A 20,871-nucleotide genomic window follows, 5' to 3' on the forward strand; every position below is an offset into this window, starting at 1 on the left:
GAGCACCTCGGAGGGTTGCAATCCCTTTGCCGGTCCCCAGTCCGGTACGGGGGCGACACCGAGGGTTGCGATCCCATTACCAGTCAGTAAAAAAGACAAAAAAGGAAAAAAAAAATCATAATTGAGGCAAGTATATTTAAACGTTAACACTGGCTAGCTGATTAGCTCAAGTGGTTAGAGGGCAGTGTTAGAACACCACGGTCAAGGGTTCAGCTCCCTGCACTGGGAGCCACCAAAATGATAAAAATAAAAAATAAAAAGGTCAATGCTAAAAAATTAGTAATAATCAAATCAAACATTTTTTTACTAGTAATCACATAAACAGTTAACATTTTTGAGCAGTTACTATATGCTAAGAACTCTAAGCATCAAAAATGTATTACCCGGGCCGACCCGGTGGCGCACTGCATAGTGCGCCGCTTAGGAAGCACGGCGGCGCTCCCGCCCGAGGGTTCGGATCCCACATATGGACCGGTTCCCACTCACTGGCTGAGTGAGGCGCGGGGGCAGCACCGAGGGTTGCAATCCCATTGCCGGTCCCCAGTCCGGTACGGGGGCAACACTGAGGGTTGCGATCCGTTGCCGGACACAGAAAAAGACAAAAGACAAAAAAAAAAAAAATGTATTACCCTGTTTAATCCTCAAAATCTGATAATCATTCCCATTCTAGAGATGGGGAAATTGAGGCAATGAAGTTAAGTAACTTATCTAAGGCCACGAAGCTCAAATTGGCAGAGCCCAAACTGACTCTTAAGAGCCTGAGATCTTACCCTACTGTATTAGTCCGTTTCTGTTGCTTATAACATAATACCTAGAAATGGGTAATTCATAAGTAAATGAAATTTATTGCTTACAGTTTTGAAGGCTGGGAAGTCCAAAGTCCAGGGAACATATCTGGTGAAGCCCTTGGTGGTTGGAGTCTCATGTGGCAGAAAATGGCGGAACAGAGAGACAAACCTCTCGTGTGCTCTTCTTTTCAAGCCCTCAGAACCACGCCCATGACCACCATTAAACCAGTCACTATGGCAGGGTCTTCATAATCTAATCACCTTTTCAAGGTTCTACCTTTCAATTACCATAATAGGATTTCCCACATTCACAGTGGGGACCAAGCCTCCAACATATTAAACTTTGAGGGGACACAATTCAATTCTCCCCTCCAACTCTGCAACCCCTCTTGGTTTTATTCTATTTTCCCCATTCCCATGAAAGCGTATTCATAGGAGACGCTCATTGTCACCTTTCCCATTCGTTTGTCACTTATTTACAGTCTAGTACTACAATGAAACTACTTTCACTAAGTATATCCAACAGTTTTTCAATCTTTATCTTCCTTGACCTCTCTAAAGCATGTCACTGTTGATCTTTTCCACCTACCCCCCCAAACTCTCTATGCTCCCTGAGCTTTTATGATTCTACTATCTCCTAGTGTTCCTCCTCCTTCTGGACCTCTTCAGTATCTTTTGTGGTGACTTTCCTTACCCTTTAAATGTTGGTGTTTCTCAGAGTTCATTCTTGAGCTTTTTTCTCTCTTTCCACATCCTCCCTGATCTAATATACATCCACCATATGTACTGGCGATAGTGGATCGCTTTCCTAAATCATTCCCATTGCAACCTTCCATCAACTCCACAGAAATATATATTGAACTGTGAAATGATTATATACAATTAAATTACGAAGGATGCCTAAAACAACCTGAAATTTTGTGATCCTCTACTCTCTTCCTCTACAGTGTTCACAAATACCATTATCACCACAATCTATCCAGTTACTCCAGAGAGAAAACAAGCAGCCATCCTATAGTCTTCTTTAGCCACTATAAATGGTCAGCAAGTCCTCTAACTCCTCTCTCTATCCTATACCTTTCCCTTGCATTTATCTTCCCCCTTGCTCCAAAGAAGTTTTTATTAAGGGTGAGAATTAATTTACATCTAGGCCTCTGAAATCTATTAAAAGGTCTGACCAAGACTCAGTTTCTGTGGCAGGAAAAAGGAGAAATTAAACTTACGTAGTCTTTCTCAAATATAGGAAACCTGCAAGGGCAGAGTCCCTTCGGTACAGAACAAAACCATCCCATGAGAAACAAAGAACAAGAAGATTTTAATCCAAAACCATATTGCTCAAGGAAGGGGGAAAAATGTGAAGAGTTCAAACAGTTGCTCTACTTCAAACACTATCTTTAACAGTCTCCAAATTCTTCCTAGGTCTTCCCAAAATAGATTATCAGGAGTAGTCTGATTTACAATCCAGTCTTTAGTTTAAAACTCTCAGACAATAAAATGACTACTCTTGCCCTCATAAGCTACCATTAACATCTCAGTCAAAAAAGAGACACTGAAAGCAACTATTTCTAATTTTAAAAAGCAATAATTATAAACAGCTAGGTAGTAAAATAGTAACTTCAGCTGGAGGGTTTTCCCTACTAGGAGAGTTTCCCAATCCCCACAAATAACTAAGAATTCTTTTTAGATATGTACTTACCCAATTATAATAAAGGGACAAATTCTTCAATCAAGAATATCAAGAAAGTTCCTTACAACGGAATAATCTTTCTATTCAAAATCACATATTTACTCTGATTACCCTCAAACATCTTGTTTATTTTGGGCCATTACTGGCACGCATGGAGACTGTCTAATAAGCACACTACACTATAAAATGCCACAGATCTGTAAAACACACTGTCAGTAGATACTTGGAAGTACGGACAGACTTATAACGCTATGATAAATGCTATGACAAAAAAGTGCAGATAGTTATGAGAAAGAATAGCATAGCAGGGAGAACAATTTAGACTGTCAATTCAGATTAATCTTATATGAGAAAATGATATTCAAGTGAAGACTTGAAGAAGAGACTAGGCATGGGAAGAAACTGAAGTGGGGTGGGGAGTGGCAGGGAGGAGATAGGACAGCTAGTAAGAAAAAAGTTTGGTACGATAGAAGAACAAGAGAAGACCTAGTATGGGTGAAAAGTTGTAAGGGAACAAGAAAAACTTCATTAGACAAGGCTGTAGAAAGAGGCAGACTTAGGCCTATTAAGGAATTTGGATTATGTTCTAAGTGCAAAGAAAAAGACACTGAAGGGTTTTTAAAGCAATAAGTAATATAACCTTATTAACCTTGCAGTTACGTGGGAAAAACAGATTAGAAGGCTAAGAGGAAAAGCAGAAACAATACAGAGACTACTGCAGGTAATCAGATGAGAGGTGATGGCTTGAACTACAGCAGTTTTCATTTTAAGAAAAAACTAAACTACTCAAGGTTTTAAAGCAGGTAAGTGGTTGGGGTGGAAGGGAGTGTGCACGTATATGTCATGATTATAGAATAAGGACAGTTGTCAAGTATCTAATATCGAATACCAGACACTATGTCAACTTATCTTACATAAATAACCCTTGAAAATTTGTCGCCTTTCCCAGTATGATATTGTACACATGATATTACAGTAAGCACAACCCATATGAATATAGATGTTAACTCCATGTGAGTTTGTTTTGGGGGTTTTATTTTACAAGTTTTTTTTTTTTTTTAATCAGCCATAGCAGTGGTTCTGCCGCTGCTATCATTTATTTTAGAAGGATAATATTACACACATACAAACATACACACGCTAAACAACAACAAGGTTCCTAGGCTCTTCAAATGGCACTATCTTGTCACAGAAACATTCCATATATGCTATACAGAAATCACCAGACCTTGACTTCAACATTTCTAGTCAGAGCAAAGCATAGTATATCTTAGCCAAGTGCCAAATGACTTTTAAATCATATAAATCATCTTGCTCATTTTAAGCTACTGGCTTTGTCAAAGCATCAGATGACTCAACACATGCTTGACTAAACTACCTGCACTGATAAGTATGTACATATGAAATAACTTCTGAAGGCATTCCAGAACTTTTAGATGTGACTATGTGGTTTGGAGTAGTAAGGATAGGAGCAGAAAATAATTAAATTGCTCTGGCAGAAGTCTTGTTTGGTGCACTTCTAATGACTACTCACAAATATGTCCATAATCAAAAAATATGCTTACTTTCTTTAAAGCATCTTGTATCACACCAGACTTCTCCTTTAGCAGGTCTACAACACAAAGGGCCTCATCTTCGGAAAATATCATATTCTTCAAGGACAGAAGAAAATCTTTAAATTTAACTTCAGCATTTTCTTAATAAAAAAAAAAAGAAGAAGTTGGCATTTAAGACATAGGTAATAATTTCAGCAAAGGTAAGCATCAAGAATTCCTAGCCCAGAAAGTCAATAACCAACTGAAAATAGATTTACATTTCAGGTCAAATAACAATAAGTGCTCCCATCAAGAGGGAAAAGAGTGTTTATTATCTATAATATGGAATAAATTATATTAACTAAAAGTTTGCTCAAACTGCAGAATACTGAAATGTCAATATTCTCTCACTTTAAAAAATCATTTAAGCATCTAGTATATGTTAGTATCTGCATGAGATATGTTCACAATATTTTCATTTAACTTCAATAATCCTGAGATACATAAAAACCAAATTCCACAGATGAGAAAAAAAGCTCTATGATAATTATAAAAAGGAAATCTGAGTCTACAGAGATCAAATATATATATAAGCAATCCTGACATTAAAAATATCCATGCATCTATACCACCTGACTCACCCACTCTGATTCCCCAGGGCTCTCACATTAGGTACAAATGTCCTTTTCTTAAAAGAACTGCCACCCATCAGACCCAAAGGGGCCTAGCGCTTTTAATAATTCAGCTACATTCTCAGTTTTTAAAGACTGCATGTGTGGGGACAGGGGGCATATGGGACCTCAGTACTTTCCTCTCAAAACAGCTCTAAAAAATAGTTTATTAGGAAAAAAAAAAAGGCAGTTGTGAATTAGCCTAGACATCTCAGAGGAGATTGTAATAGCAGAGAAAAGATCAACAGATAGCAAAACAGTTATTGGACCTTGGGCAAGTCAAATTCTAGTATCCAGGTCTATAAAACTGAGGAGGTCAGACTAGAAGTCTACCAATAAGTCTTACTACAAGAATCCTGTAAGTCTTCTGCAATACATTTGTTTCTATAAGAAAATATACTTGACTCCATCAAAACTCAAAAATGAGTTTTTACAACAGATTGTAACATTCTGAACATTACCTTTGTCAGTTTCAATCTTCAATTTTTTAGCCCCAGATTTGTGGATCCCTTCTACTTGGTCAGGTTTAATCAGATCAATAACCTCTCTCTTATCCACCACAGGATTTGAATCAGCATAATCCATCAAAGGAATATAAGTAGTTGCATGAATAAGGGGTTCATCTACCAGGACTGCAATTTAAGTTTGACAAAATCATAATTACTCAGGGTTTTAAAAAACAGAGTAATTAAACATCATGCAAGCACAGTTAAATTTAATAATAAATGCAGTTATTTTCAAATCTCTAATACTAGCTCAATGTGGTCTTAAATTCCATATTCATCATTTAATAAGTCAAAACACTCTAACTGAACAATATCAATTCATTATTATTTTATAGTAAATCTTCAAGTCATCTAAAAATGTATATATAGCATATCTCCTCTAACAGTATCTGAAAACTACTTACACATCCTTTAGTTCTTATTTTTGTTTTAACATAAGAATTCATCCACATTTAATTAGTGCTCAAGGAAAACTATTATTTTTTTTTTTATTTTTATTTTTTTTGTCTTTTGTCTTTTTCCGTGTCCGGCAACGGATCGCAACCCTCAGTGTTGCCCCCGTACCGGACCGGGGACCGGCAACGGGACCGCAACCCTTGGTGCTGCGTCCGCTCCTCGCTCAGCCAGTGAGTGGGAACCGGTCTGTATGTGGGATCCGAACCCTCGGGCGGGAGCGCCGCCGCGCTTCCCAAGCGGCGCGCTTATCCAGTGCGCCACCGGGCCGGCCCAAAACTATTAATTTTTATTTATGTTGGTACTTCACTGAATTCTTACTGCAACTGACAATTTTTAACTAAGTTCTTTTCACTTGCTAAGTACAAAAATCATAGTTACCGTTCCTGCTCATTTCTAATAGTTATGTCTCTAATTTCCCTGGCACATCTTACTATACTCACCAAAACTTCCAGAATAACATTAAAAGTAGAAGAAAGCCTCCTTATTTTGTTTCTTATGTTAATGGGAAGAACTCAGAGTATAAACATTAAGCCTGATGTCTGATGGTTAGAGATACAAACTTCTATACCCAAAGAGAAATCTCTCTATATTCCTACCTTTTAACAAAAGAGCTTTTGAGCACATACAGTTTTCTTTTGTTTAAAATCGATAATACTTAATTTTATCAAATATATTCAGGTAATATTTCTCTCATACCTGATTGATATAATTTAATGCAAATAATAGAATTTCATCTTTTTCCTTTCCAATTTTATTATTTTCTAGCACAGTTTATATCACAGCCCACTATTATCTGGCAATTACTGTTGTTTAATCTACACAAATTTCATAGCCAAGCTTTCTCTGAAACTTGTGAACACATTAAGATTGCTCCATCACTTTTTTTTTTTTGTCCTTTATTTTTGTGTGTGTGACCGGCCGCACCGCGCTCAGCCAGTGAGCGTATCGTACCAGCCATCCCTATATAGGATCCGAACCCGCGACAGGAGCGCTGCTGCGCTCCCAGCGCCACACTCTCCCGAGTGCACCACGGGCTCAGCCCTGCTCCATCACTTTTAACAGGATGCTTACCATATACACATGCAAATTCTGTTGGAAATAACTGGGAAGGAAGGGTAATGCTAGATCTAGCTAATGTCCTCAAACATAATCTTCAAATGATATTAAAAAGTACAAATATTTCAGGAATATTTTTCTTCTATACAGTTTATATGTTTTTTTCTTCAAAACAGAGTTAAGAATAAGAATATTTATAAATGCTTTATCCTTTTTATTAAATTTCAAAGAAACTTTTACTCTGCCCATTCGTCAAAGCACTACAAAGCCACAAGGCTAAAGAGATTTTTAGACTTGTATTAGTACTGCAGTTGTTAAAGTACACATTAAACTGGGAATTAAAGAGCATGTGAGGTCCCCAGGGTCCTTGTGCTAGCTAGAATTAGAATTTATAAAATACATATCTACATATTTCACCATTTTCTGTCTTTTGCTTCTTTGATGAAACTTTCTTCTTTCCTGATCCACCTTCTTGTTTAGTTTCTTGATGGAGGGGTAATGCTTCTTGCTTTTTTGAAGGTGCTATGAGAGTTTCCACCTTTTTATCCTGGTCATCTTTATTAAACATAAATGAAAAAAATCATCATAGCAAACAATGAACACACCAGAAAAAAAGCAATTAAAAAATTCCCAGAATGCTTTGCCACTAAAATGCTAAAGTTTAATATATAACTCTCTTGCCAATAACTTATCATTCTAGCTTTCTTACTCCACTATAGCAGCTCTGCACTGTACTCATCCCTTCTTTTGCATCTCATTCCTCTGCCATTCCCAACTCATTCCCTACTCAACCTATAGGCATGGTCAAGTCTCTATCATTTTAAAAAATAAAACCCCTCACCACCACTATGATTCCAGCCTCCCACACCCATTTTCCTTCTATATTAACAAAAGAATAGTCTGTACTTCCTTTTCTACAATCATTTCTTTTTTTTTTTTTTTCCCTTTTTGTCTTTTTTTTGTGTCCGGCAACAGATCGCAACCCTCAGTGTTGCGCCCGTACCGGACCGGGACCGGCAACGGGATCGCAACCCTCGGTGTTGCCCCCACACCTCGCTCAGCCAGTGAGCGGGAACCAGTCTGTATGTGGGATCCGAACCCTCGGCGGGAGCGCCACCGCACTCCCAAGCGGCGCACTGTAGCAGTGCGCCACCGGGCCGGCCCTACAATCATTTCTTAATTACAACCTGATTTTTCTCTCTTCCACTCCATGAAGGGATTAACTCAGGTCCCAAGCGTTTCAAATGCCATATTCCACGAATAATATGCATTAATCCTTATATGACTACTCTAGCATTTCATACTGTTGCTCTCTACCTCAGTCTTAAAATTCCCCCTTCTCTGTTATGCTACGTGAAATAAGACAGTCACAGAAGGACAAATATTATATGATTCCATTTATGTGAGGCTCTTAGAGTACTTGAATTCAGAAAGAAAGAAAGTAGAATACTGTTCACCAATAGCTGGGGGAGGGGAGAATTGTTTAATGGGTAGAGATAGTTTCAGTTGGGGAAGATGAAAGAGTTCTGGAGGTGGCTGGTGGTGAAGATTACACAAGAATGTGAATGTTCTTAACACCACAGAACTGTACACTTAAAAATGGTTAAAATCATAAGTTTCATGCTCTGTGTATTTTACCACAATAAAAAAATGAAATAAAAAATTCTCCCCTTTCAGTTCCCATTATAATTCTCTTCTTACACTTGTAATATTTCTCTGCAGTCAGTCTCCTTTGTGAACTGCTTCTACTGAGTACCTTATATGTTGGTATTCCTCAGGGTAATGTCTTCAATTTAAATATTTCCCTTGGATGATCTTATCTACACCCATGACTTCAACTACTATCCTCAAGCTTAAGGTTTCTGAATGTATATTCTAGTCTTTCTCCTCTACACTTACACATCCTACTGCAACCTGAGTTGCTCTCTATGTAGAAGGCCCAAACTGCAGGTTTTCTCTCCATACATACCCAGTCTCTGTCCAATATTCCTTATCTTGGTGCTAACAACCATCTGCAAATCAGAGGTTGGCAAACTTTTTCTGCAAAAGGCCCAAATGTAAAAACTTTAGGCTTCACAGGCCATATGGACTCTATCACAACTATTCAAATCTGCCGTTAAGACTAGAAAGCCAGACACATGTAAGTAAATGAGTGTGGCTGCATTCAAAAACACTTTATGGACATTAAGTTTTGACTCAATTTGGCAAAATATTCTTCTTTTGATTTTTTCCCCAATCATTTAAAATGTAAAAACTATTCTTGGCTCATGGGCTGTAAAAAAAAAAAAAAGAAAAGAAAAGAAAACCAGGAAGCAGGCCAGGTTTGGCTCTTAGGAGATCAGCTTTGACTCTGTCTTCTCCTTTATCTGCCATACCCCTACATAATGAGGTTGGTCATGTCATTATTATTTTGTATACCTCTCTACTTTCTATTTCTTCTGTCACTACCATAGGTTCAGGCCTACATCCTAACTTTGGAAAACTACAATGACCTCTTAACTAGTCTGCCTACATCAATACTGCCCCATAAAATCTGTCCTTACAAGTTCTGCCCAAAAAACTTTCTAAAATATAAATCTGACCATGTTAACTAACCTGCTTGAAAATCGTCAATGATGGCTAGACTAAGAAGTCCCTCAGCTCTGTATACAAAAACCATCGTGATCTAGCCACTGGTATCTTTTCAGCTTTGTTCCCTACCACTCCCTACCTATTTCATGGCTCAACCATACACTATACTCCTGTACCCCTGTGTCTTTACACATGATATTGTGCCGATATGGAATGAGACCCCACTATATGCTTGGTGAAGTGATTCAGTCTTGCACTGACTCCTCTGTAAAGCCTTTCACCCCATACCCCACAGAGGCAAAATAGTTGTTTTGGCTTCTGTATTTCTTCTATACTTTGTATATCACCTACATAAATCATATTCTGTTACTGGCTTACATGTCCTTCTCCCCCACTAAAACGTGTGGTGCTTACTCATTTCTCTAGTACCATGCCTTGATCATAGCTGGCGAGCAAATATTTAAAATCCAATATAACATGGTGCTGAATAACACCAAGGTAAGGGGTTCAGATCTCCATAACCAGCAAGCCACCAAAATAAACATTTCTCTAGTACCATGCCTTGATCATAGCTGGCGAGCAAATATTTAAAATCCAATATAACGTGGTGCTGAATAACACCAAGGTAAGGGGTTCAGATCTCCATAACCAGCAAGCCACCAAAATAAAAAAATAAAATAAAATAAAATCCAGTATAACCAATTTAACACTCCACAAGTTAAAATACATAAACGACTTAATGGTACACACAAGTCCTTTCATACAAAGCCAACTGTATGTAGTTCCACACATGACCACACCATTTCACAAGTCCTTTCCTTTGTACTATTGACTCCTGTCCCTTGAATACCCTTATCCCACCTCTCCCTATCCTTCCAAAAGACTTAGCTACCACTTATTGAAATTTTAGAATTAATTTCTGGCATTACATACTCTAAGTGACCTACCTTAGAATTCCCACACTGGTTTAGACATACCTAGATTATACTAAACTTTTTATTAACGACTTAGTTATGTTTGTCTATAGGTACCATGTGACTACATTGAAAATGCACTATTCATCCCTGTAGTCCTAACGCTGAGTATAATGCCTTATATAAAACAAATGTATGATAATGTTTGCAAACTGAATCGATCAAGGGTAAGAAACAATATCTAATTTATCTTTTCATTTTTCTTATCACACTGATTAGAAAGTGTTGGTTGAAATACATGCAGAAGTTCCCAACTACTGATATTTACAGGTGCTTAGTGGTTTTAGTAAAACAACCAAAGTTAGATTTTATAAATTTCCACTAAAGGTCTCTTCCATATTTCCATATTTGTAAGAATTTAAATTGTTTTGTGATCAATACTTATTTCTACCAGCAATTAATGTTAATGAAAACAGACAGCGAAAAGAATAACAACCTTGGTCTCAGACTCAGTATTTAACATTCTGTATGCACACCTAACAAAGTATATGAATTTAAAAGATCTAAAGTTATTAAGACAAATACAATCATGCAATAAAGTTAAATAGATTACAATACCGCTTCCATTTTTAGACTTCTTCTGCCCTGGTTTCTTCTTTGAGCCAGCTGCTTCAGAGGGTATGGTGGGCTGTTTAGTAACTGGGACAGGTTCTACTTTTTTGCCAGGAATCTTTGATACATCACTTTCTTTGATGATCTGCTCTTCAAATACAGGTTTTTGTTTCTTTTCCTTCTTCTTTCTTTCCCGAACACTACTTGTTTCAACCACATTCAATGGAACAGGTACAACTTGTTCATCTCCTACAGCCAAAGCATCAGATAATTTAAAGTCTCGAGATATACTCTCAGAATCCGATTCATGGAGGTTCCCATTCTGGATTTCTTTCTTTTTATTCTTTTTCTTTTCTGCCTTCTTTTTATCTGGTTTGGTAGGAATAAGCTTTTGTTCTCTTTTCTGTTTTGCAAGAACTTCATCATATAATGTTTCTTTCATGAAAAGCCAGAAGAAAAGGAAAATTACTGTAATAACTACTGAAGGAATAAGGACAATAAAATATGTTGACTCATAAAACTCCATGGTGCTTTTGTTTATGTGATCCTATAAAACCTAAATGGGGAGAGAGCAGAGAAAAAAAAGAGAGAGACCTCAGTTGGTCTTATAAAAATTAAATTCACAAAACCCCTGCTCTTCCAAGTGGCACTTCAGATCTAACCTGATCTACAAATTAAAACAGGTTAGCTGTTTAAATCTCATACTAGATTATTTTGCCAACTACAATTCAAATATACAATGAAACAAAAGTGAGAGTTCACTAAAAAGTGTATAACATCCTTCCATTTTTAAATCATGTGAAAACATCCTAACGGAAGGAAAAATTTATATGTTCACTACTTTTTCCCCCGAATATCCACTTTTGATACTTTATTAGTATTTAGTTTTTTCCTTTTATTGTTATGTTGGTGAATATTACAGGTTTTAATCATCCCTAATCTGAAAATCCAAAATCTGAAACATCTGGTCCCGAGCATTTTGGATAAGGGATATTCAACCTGTACTATATGTGAAAATAAAGAGGTATTAACCAACACATTGATATTCACTGAAAGTACCATACTCTCAATGGCAAAAAAACAGACAAAAATAAAAAGGTGGCTCATTTCTTCATTTAAAGATTTAAGATCATTCACAAACTGTTAGCATCTTTATTCTAGTGACTTATAGCCTCATGATCCAGTGGAATATATCAAGGATATGGAAACACAATAAAGTCACAATCAAAATGTTAGGATGTGGCATTTGTCATTGAAATAAATTATAAATTAGATGCTTTTCTCTATTTTTTTCAAGCCATTCCTTACTGCATGAAACAAGTTGCACTGCAAAAGCAATCCTACCCAAATGCTTTAAAAAAAAAAAAAAAAGAAAAGAAAGCCTTGCCTCATCAATACAACATCAGCCCTACTTTCGGATTAACCCAATAGCTACAGGGGAAAAAATAATGGGTGATCTGACTATTCAGATCTGCCTTGAATACAGATATTAAATCCTTCACCTAATGGGTAGTTTCTGCTAAAATTAAATCTCAAAGTAAAAATGATTCTGATATTTAGATTCTAGATACTGATGCTTCTATAAACACATATAATCTACATAAAAGTGGTATGTATTTTTATGTCATCTCAAATCTGTTGTGGAAAAAGGCAACGTGTATAATGCAATTGTAATTAAACCCCGGGACAAGCTTAAAAGAAAGCAAATTAAAGTTAACTTTTTGCCCTTTTAACGTACAAATAAATCTGAATTTTTGAAGTTTTTAAATTATTGACCCAAAGAAAGCAAACTCCACCTAAACAGGTGAATCTTTATTGTAAGAATTATTTTAGACCTTAGAAAACATCTGATTTCAAGTTATAAATCTGAGTTTATTGAATAAAAGACTTCACCAGACCCATTTTAACAGAACTCATAAATTTCACATGACAAAATAAAGCTATTCACACTTGACTGTGTTAATTGCCAAGAGAAAGAGAATAGGAATTTTTTTTTAAAGACTCACAGTGTTAACATAATCAACTTGAGTTTATTAAATTTAACTGTCTTTCAATTTATATATATCTCCCATTTTAAAATGCAAATCATACTTGATTCAAGTTATACCAGCAATGACCCAAGTCTGAAAATACCCAGAAATAAAACCTGAGAACAAAGTAGTTTTTTCAACAGGTACACTATTAATCTTCAGGACTGAAAAATCATTTAACATTTCACACTTACATAAACAATTTTTTAAACAGCATTAACACAACCCTTGACTTACTAAGATAAGGTTTTTAACAAGGTGAAGGGGAAAAGGAATCATGTGCTAACAAAATACTACAAGAAACTTTATATATAATTGTCCCTCCCTGATAATTCATGTTAACAAGGACTATCTAGATATATTTTACTGTGTCTGCTTAAGTGTTAAACTGGTCAACCAGGAAGGCTTTTAAAGAACATAGATTTTTTGCTTTGTTTTTTTAAAGCATAGCATCCATAGGATATACAAGCCTGTTCAATTTGACTGGGGAATTGGGGGAGAAAAAGGACAAAACAATGAGTTGGAACACTTCAAATTTTTGCTTTGGGGAAGAAGAGAGGCTAAGGTGCTTAGCAGCAGCCACAAAAGCTGAAAAAAGAGGTCAAGGACAAGTCAGAGACAAAAAGAAGTAATGAACAGCAAGCTGCAGTCCATGAAAGCCTGGGTTAGGAAAGCAGAATCTGTAATCAAGCAGACAAGTCCACCTGTACAGAAAGCAAAAGCAGCAAATGTTCAGGAAGAAGAGAGGCCATGAGACTGCAAGAACACTGAAACACTGGTTCCTCAAACGTTCTGGTGATTTTCTAGTTTCCTTTTCCAGGTCCCACACCAGCCTGGAGGAATCATGCTTCCTGTCTTTGGATTTTCATGAGATTCCCTTCACACAATTCAATTACCCATCCTTGAGTTCACCAGAGTCTCATTCTGAATCTAGAGGAGCCTACCCGGAACACCAAGACATTAAGAATCAAGAAAATGTTTGTACTCCTTTAACCAAATAATCCTAATTCTTTATCCCAAGAAATTTGAAAGAAATAGCAAATATAAAGATAGTCATAGCAACATTACATAAAAACTGGAGACATAAAAGACCAACATCTGAATGAGTTAAATTAGCAAATGTCAATTCAAAATATAGCTATTAAAAGTATAAATGCTAAGGGCTGACCAGTTAGCTCAGTTGGTTAGAACATGGAACTATATAACTCCAAGATTAAGGGTTCAGATCTCTTCACCAGCCAGCTGCCCCAAAAACCTTTTTTTAATTTTTTTAATTAAATTTTAAAAACTAGGGCCGAGCCTGTGGCGCACTAGAGAGAGTGCGGCGCTGGGAGTGCAGCAGCGCTCCCGCGGCAGGTTCGGATCCTATATAGGGACGACTGGTACGCTCCCAGCGTTCACTGGCTGAGCGCGGTGCTACCAGTCTCAAAAAGGACAAAAACAAAAAACAAAAAACAAAAAAAAACTATAAATACTAAGAGCTTTTTAAAATTCAGTTAATGCTGCTAAAAAGTCAAAATCGTGATTTTACTTCTATGACCAAAACACTTATATAATAAGTTCAATAACTAAAGAGGAATTATAAAGAGTTGTAACAAAATCATGGGTACAGTCTCATTTGCCTTAATATTTTAAACTTTAAGAGAAATTCATAAGATGTTCAATTCCTTGTTTATTTCTAAAAATTGGCAAAATAAGTGAGTGCTTAATGAATAAAAACTACAATATCAATTAACATACCTTAGGTTCACATTATACATACGCATCAGTTACACGAGGAAGAAAAAGGAGGCAAAGGGGACTAGGAATGAAATTGAGGGGAACTAGGGGAAGAGATTTAAAAGGGGGCAATGGTGGAAGGTACAATGGAAAAATAAAAGGCAGGGGAAGGAGAGGTTGAGACAAAGTTAATTTACGTCTAGGTGACAGGAACCAGGTCATTAAAATTTTCTAAATCAACAGTATGCCCTATATATGTTTGCTGAACTGATACACATGGAGAAGAGTATAGGCTCAGGTTTTGAGATGAGAGTAAGCCAAAGTCACCAATGTTAATAATTTCTCCCATATTATCACAGGCCACTTGTAATATTAGTTACGTTTTAACCTAATCACACCTAAATCTTAATAGATTTCAATCTGAATGCAATAAATAGTCAGTGGTGGTAAATAAATTTTTTCTGTCAAGTGAACCAGGAGTGAAATATCCATAGGATCATTAAAAAAAAAAAGAAAGAAAGCCCAAATTAGTCTCAAACCACATTCCATATCAGTGTCTTTTTATCTTTTACTTGAATGTAAATCCTTCAAGAAATTGATGAAAGATACTAACTCTCTTTTCCAAATACAAAAATAGTATACATACTCACTAAGGTTTATATATAATCTTAGAAGGTTCTGAACTCCCTGAAGGGTATACATGGATCCCAGGTTTCAAACGTGGTTAAACTCTAGAATGAGAGTTTTCATCCCTGCCCTTTCATCCCTAAAGAACTCCAAAAATAATAATTATAATAAGTTAACAGTATGGAGAAATAGTATATAAGTTCTATGTTTCAGAGTACATATTATGAATGCTAATCAAATAGCTTTAATAATCTATTTACTTGCCGTCCTATAACTTACATTTGTTCATAGAAAAATTGAGCTACATCACACTTAAATTTTGTAAATTTCTCAGAAGGCACGACGACCTGTTTATATTAATATAACAAACATGTGAAACCTAAAATTTTAAATAATATAAAAATCTAGAGACAATTATTAGAATTTCAATCAAAGTGCCTAACCAAAAAGGATAAAACTTTATACAGAAAGATAAACCACAATGTTTATAATGGTAAAACAATGAAATGATTTCAGTGTGGAACATCTACAGAAACATCCAACAACCATTTAAAATAATTAAAATTGTGTAATGCTGCAAAATATATCACATAACAAAAAAGCTAAAAGTTATTTATGTTGAACACAACAATTATATACAAGCACACAGTCTGAGAATATACAAAAAAAAATTGAGAACTGTTACTTTTTTTTTGAAGGGAATGAGATTACAAATATTTTTAATGTACAGTTAACTGTTCAACTTTTTAAATTTCTTCCAAATTAAAACAAGAATTTTGAATTCTATTTTCTTACTACTATAGTATTTCAGTGGCTCTTGATTCAGCTATTAATTTCCTTAAACTAAAAGAGCATTTAAAACAAATGACACAAAAAAACCCTAATTTTGTAAATTTTTCTGTTCTTCAATTGATAAAATTCTATTACTCGGGGTGACTCAAAAGAACCATTAGGAAAAATTTAACAAATCAAAATGCAAGACTGAAATCTAATACAAACTGAAAGTTAATCTTTTTCCACTTTGTATACCAAACAACATACAAGCAAGCAGGCACATTTGGGGGAGGGGAAGAATCGAACCAGGAAAAGTAGTTTTTAACCAAAGACTACATAATTTCATAAAGTTCCTGTATAAGTCAACAATGTCTGGACAACTCAATGAATACAACTTTAAAAACATAATGTTCCCAGAACAGCCTATAAGAAAGAGCTTTATTCAACATATAATACATTAAAATATTACTAAGAGTATCTGTGAGGCCTAAGCTGAAAGCTATTATTACAGATTCTTTGTAAAAATAGTGCTCATAAGTAAAAAAAAAAAAACCTATCTGTAATCTCACCACACTTAGTCTAACTTTGCATTCCAAACATGCCACTATTCATACCATATCTCCCCTTCCTTTAAATTCACAATAACATCTTATGTTGCTCTTTTTTAAATGAACACCTTTTTTTTTTTTTTTAAGAAAAATGGTTTATGGTAAGTACTCTACAGTGATTAAAAAGTGCATTATTGTTAGAGTGTGGTGTTATAACACCAAGGTCAAGAGTTAGATCCCTGTACCAGTGAGTTGCCCAAAAAAAAAAAAAAAAAAAAAAAAAGTCTGTTATTGGTGGCCAAGTATCATCTAATCTATTTAATCAGATTTCTGTTCCACAACAGAATTACAACATTTTGTGAACAACTCCTGCTGAAATAAAAGATTAGGCACTGCATAGTTGCTAACCTTCAAACAAGAATGACTGTTATATTCCGGTTATATCCTAAGCAAAAGCAAATTAAGAATGGTGAACAGCAATACAGTGAAGCATAAAAATGGAAGTCAAGAGTATTAGCTTTTGTCCTGATTCTACCTTCACTTGGGGTCTTCCCTAAAAACTGGTACCATGGGTTTCTTCTTACCTGGCTTTTAAGGATCCAAACTACTTGCATAATCTTGAAAATGCCAAGCCAAAAAATTTAAGTGGTCCCAAGTTGGTGGTGCCCAGAGTATATGTGGCAGAAGCAAATGCATACCCTCTTTGGTAGAATACTCCTCAAGATTCTCAAAGATTGTTATCCAGGTATGTGTCCATATCCAAAATGAAAGAACATGTGATAAGTCACCATGATCAAGAGGTAGCGGAAAGGGGCCGGCCCGGTGGCGCACTGCTACAGTGTGCCGCTTGGGAGCGCGGCGGCGCTCCCGCCGAGGGTTCGGATCCCACATACAGACCGGCTGCTCACTGGCTGAGCGAGGTGCGGGTGCAACACTGAGGGTTGCGATCCCGTTGCCAGTCCCGGTCCGGTACAGGCGCGACACTGAGGGTTGCGATCCGTTGCCGGTCACGAAAAAAAGACAAAAAGGAAAAAAAAAAAAGAGGTAGCAGAAAAAGCTAAAGAATTAGATCCGATACTGGAACTAACAGATACAGATTACAACATACATACATAAAGAAATGAGGGAATTTTTTAAAGGAGCCAAAAAGAAAAACTATCAAAAGTGACTAGGCAGATCTGAATTAGGACTTCTACAAGTTAAAAAAACAATCAAAATTTAAAAAAAAAAGACAAAAAGAAAAAAAAAAAAGAGGTAGCAGAAAAAGCTAAAGAATTAGATCCGATACTGGAACTAACAGATACAGATTACAACATACATACATAAAGAAATGAGGGAATTTTTTAAAGGAGCCAAAAAGAAAAACTATCAAAAGTGACTAGGCAGATCTGAATTAGGACTTCTACAAGTTAAAAAAACAATCAAAATTTAAACTCAATAGAACAGTGATGATATACAATTGATGCTAAATAAATGAGTGAATGAATAATAAAGACTACTGTGGTTGAAGTGTAGTTGAAATGGCAAAAAACAACAGGAAAAGATCAGTCCTCAAGGCAAAATCAGAAGAAGCTACTATGGGTTCTAAATCAGACAACCAACGGAACCACTTTCTTAAGTTCAATTTAAAGCACTTCTTCTCCCTACTACCAAATCTAAAAATCTTCACCTGTTCTTCAAAACCCAGTTCATATCATACCTATGAATATGTCATTTCAACTATTGCCTTCCACAAGTCTTTACTATTCATTCATTCATTCAGCATTATATGTCAGCACTGTTCTAGAATGTTCTGCATAGCCATAAAAGGGCCAGAATCCTGTACTGATAGAGTTAACATTCTACTAAAAGGAAAATAGATCAACAAATAATATACAGTATATGAAAGGGTAATAAGTAGTAAAAATACTAATACGCAGGAAAGAGAAATAGAGAACATGGGAAGAAGGAAAGTGGATGGTAGTTAGAATTTTAAATAGAATGGTCAGGGAGAATTTCATTGAAAAAAATAACATTTGAATAAAATACCTGAAATAAATAAGGGATAGAGCCACATTACTATCTGTGTGTGAAAAACAGAATGGAGAGAATCAGGGAAGAACAAGCACAAAATCCTAAGACAGGGATATACCTGGCATATTTGAGCAAGAGCAGTAAGAACAAAGTAGTTCATGTGAAACGAACCAGAGGCAAAGTAGATGAGGTTAAAAAGGCAATCTAAAGGGGCAGCGAGTGGTTAACATGTAGTTTCATGTAGTGTCTTCCAGGCTATTAAAAGGACTGTGGCTAGTACTCTCAGGAAGGTTCTGAGTAGGGAAGGGTTTAGGGAGAAAGCAGGGGAAACTGTAGGAGGCTAGTGAAATAATCTAGAGATGATGAAAGCAAGTTGGTAGCTGGTGAAGTAGTAAGAAGTGGTCAAATTCTAGATATGAATTATGAAGGTAGAGCCAACCTGATTTACAGATGAACTAGATGTGGGGTATCAGAGAACAAACACAATTCCAAAGACAATTCCAAAGCTTTTAGACTAAGCCAAAAACAATAGAGTTGCCCTTTACTGAGATTTGGAAAGTGCACAATAGGGGTTGAAAATCAGGAGTTAGGTTTTAGATAGGTAGAGATATCCAGGAGACAGCGAAGTAAAAGTCTGATCAGGTGAGAAGTGCAGGCTGGAGATATGTTTGGAAATATTCAGCATATGGATTATATGTAAAGCTTGGATAAAATCATGAAGAGAATAGGTATAGAGACCAGGTCCCAAGACTGAGCCACTGGACAATTCAACAACAGGAAGATGAAAAAAACTTGCAAAGGAAATTGAAAAGGAGTGTTAGAGGATTAGGAGCATACTGTCCTGGGTGCTAAAGTGTATCAAGGAGGAAGATGGACCAACTTTGTCAAATGTTATTGTTAAGTACAATGAAAACTAGGAACTGACTTTGGGATTTAGCAACATTACAGGTGACTCTGACCAAAGCAATAGAGTGGTAGAGATCAAAATCTGACTGAAATTAATTCAAGAGTTAGAAGAACTTCCGTAGGTGTGGACAACTCTTTGGAGCAGCTTCACTGTGAAGGGATGCAGAGAAATGAGAAGCTGGAGAGGAAAATGAGGTTAAGAGTCAAGTTTTTAAAGAGGAGAGAAATTACAGCATGATAATATGACAAAAATGATCCAGTAGAAAGGGAAACATTGATGATGCAGGAGAATGAGGGGCATTGTTTTCAAATAGCAAGACAGACCAGAATTTGGTGTACAAGTAGACTGGATTTAGATAGCAGCACAAACAGTTCATCTATAGAAATGTAAGGAAGGAAGAATACATAGGCACAGGAAAAGACGTAGATATGGTGTAGAAGTTAGTGAAAACTCTCAGGACCGGCCCCGTGGTGCATTTGGGAGAGTGCGGCACTGGGAGCGCAGCGCGCTCCCGCCGTGGGTTCAGATCCTATATAGGAATGACCGGTGTGCTCACTGGCTGGGCACGGTGCGGGTGACACCACACCAAGGGTTGCAATCCCCTTACCGGTCACGAAAAAGACAAAAAAAAAAAAAAAAAAAGTTAGTGAAAACTCTCTTCCTAATATTCCTATTGTTTTAATGAAATGGGAAGCAAAGTCACTAGCTGAGAGTAAGCAAAAAAAGGTGGTGTTGGAGGCACTATAAAACACATTACAATTATTATATTGTTAAGTTTTTTATTCTTTATGAATTGTGTCCATTTTTATTCTCAAATTTAAAAATTTGAATGCAGGATGTCCGCAATGGCTTTGGGTTGAATATTTGTCCCCTCCAAAGCTCATGTTGAAAGCTTGATCCCCAATGTAGCAATATTGAGAGACTGGACCTTAAAAGGAGATTAGAAAGTTAGAACTATGTTCTCATGAATGGATTAATCCATTCATGAAGTAAAAGCTTAATGATTAAATGGGTTATCATGGGTGTGGACTGGTAGCTTTTTAAGGAGAGCAAGTGTGCACATTAAAGAGCACTCTCATTACGTGAAACCATGCATTAACATGGGACTCTGCAGAGTCCCTACCACAAAGAAGGCCCTCACCAGATCTGTTCCCTGGACCTTGGACTTCCCAGCCTCCAAAACTGTAAGAAATAAATTTTTATTTTATTTTTATTTATTTCTTTTTTTTTTCTCTTAATTTTGTCGATATACAATGAGGTTGATGATCGTGGCCCATTACCGAAACCCCCTCCCTCCTCCCTCTTCCCACTCCCACCCAACAATGTCCTTTTTGTTTACTTGTCGTATCAACTTCAAGGAATTGTAGTTGTTAAGTCTACTTCCCGCCCCCCTCCTGTTTTTGTGTGTGTGTGTGTGTGTGTGTGTGAATTTATTTATTTATTTTTAGCTCCCACCA

The 20,871-nt window shown here is 36.4% G+C and overlaps 2 protein-coding genes across 2 annotated transcripts in view; both read right to left on the minus strand.

Moving 5' to 3' along the window:
• The window catches only part of KTN1 (kinectin 1 (kinesin receptor)), a 48,779-nt gene extending 37,087 nt beyond the window's left edge, over positions 1-11,692 (minus strand). Inside the window, exons 1-4 of the mRNA XM_008576683.1 lie at positions 10,803-11,692; positions 7,117-7,254; positions 5,143-5,313; positions 4,041-4,171 (exon numbers count right to left, since the gene is read on the minus strand). Of these exons, the coding sequence (XP_008574905.1) occupies positions 4,041-4,171; positions 5,143-5,313; positions 7,117-7,254; positions 10,803-11,322 (960 nt within the window). The 5' untranslated portion in view covers positions 11,323-11,692. The remainder of the gene's footprint in view (positions 1-4,040; positions 4,172-5,142; positions 5,314-7,116; positions 7,255-10,802) is intronic.
• Positions 11,693-19,517: 7,825 nt separating this feature from the next.
• Positions 19,518-20,871, minus strand: part of LOC103593659 (sericin-1-like) — a 16,735-nt gene continuing 15,381 nt past the window's right edge. The window contains exon 3 of the mRNA XM_008576684.1: positions 19,518-19,591. Within this exon, the coding sequence (XP_008574906.1) occupies positions 19,518-19,591 (74 nt within the window). The remainder of the gene's footprint in view (positions 19,592-20,871) is intronic.

This window comes from Galeopterus variegatus, unplaced genomic scaffold, assembly GCF_000696425.1.
Source record: "Galeopterus variegatus unplaced genomic scaffold, G_variegatus-3.0.2 Scaffold1387, whole genome shotgun sequence".
NCBI lineage: Eukaryota > Metazoa > Chordata > Mammalia > Dermoptera > Cynocephalidae > Galeopterus > Galeopterus variegatus.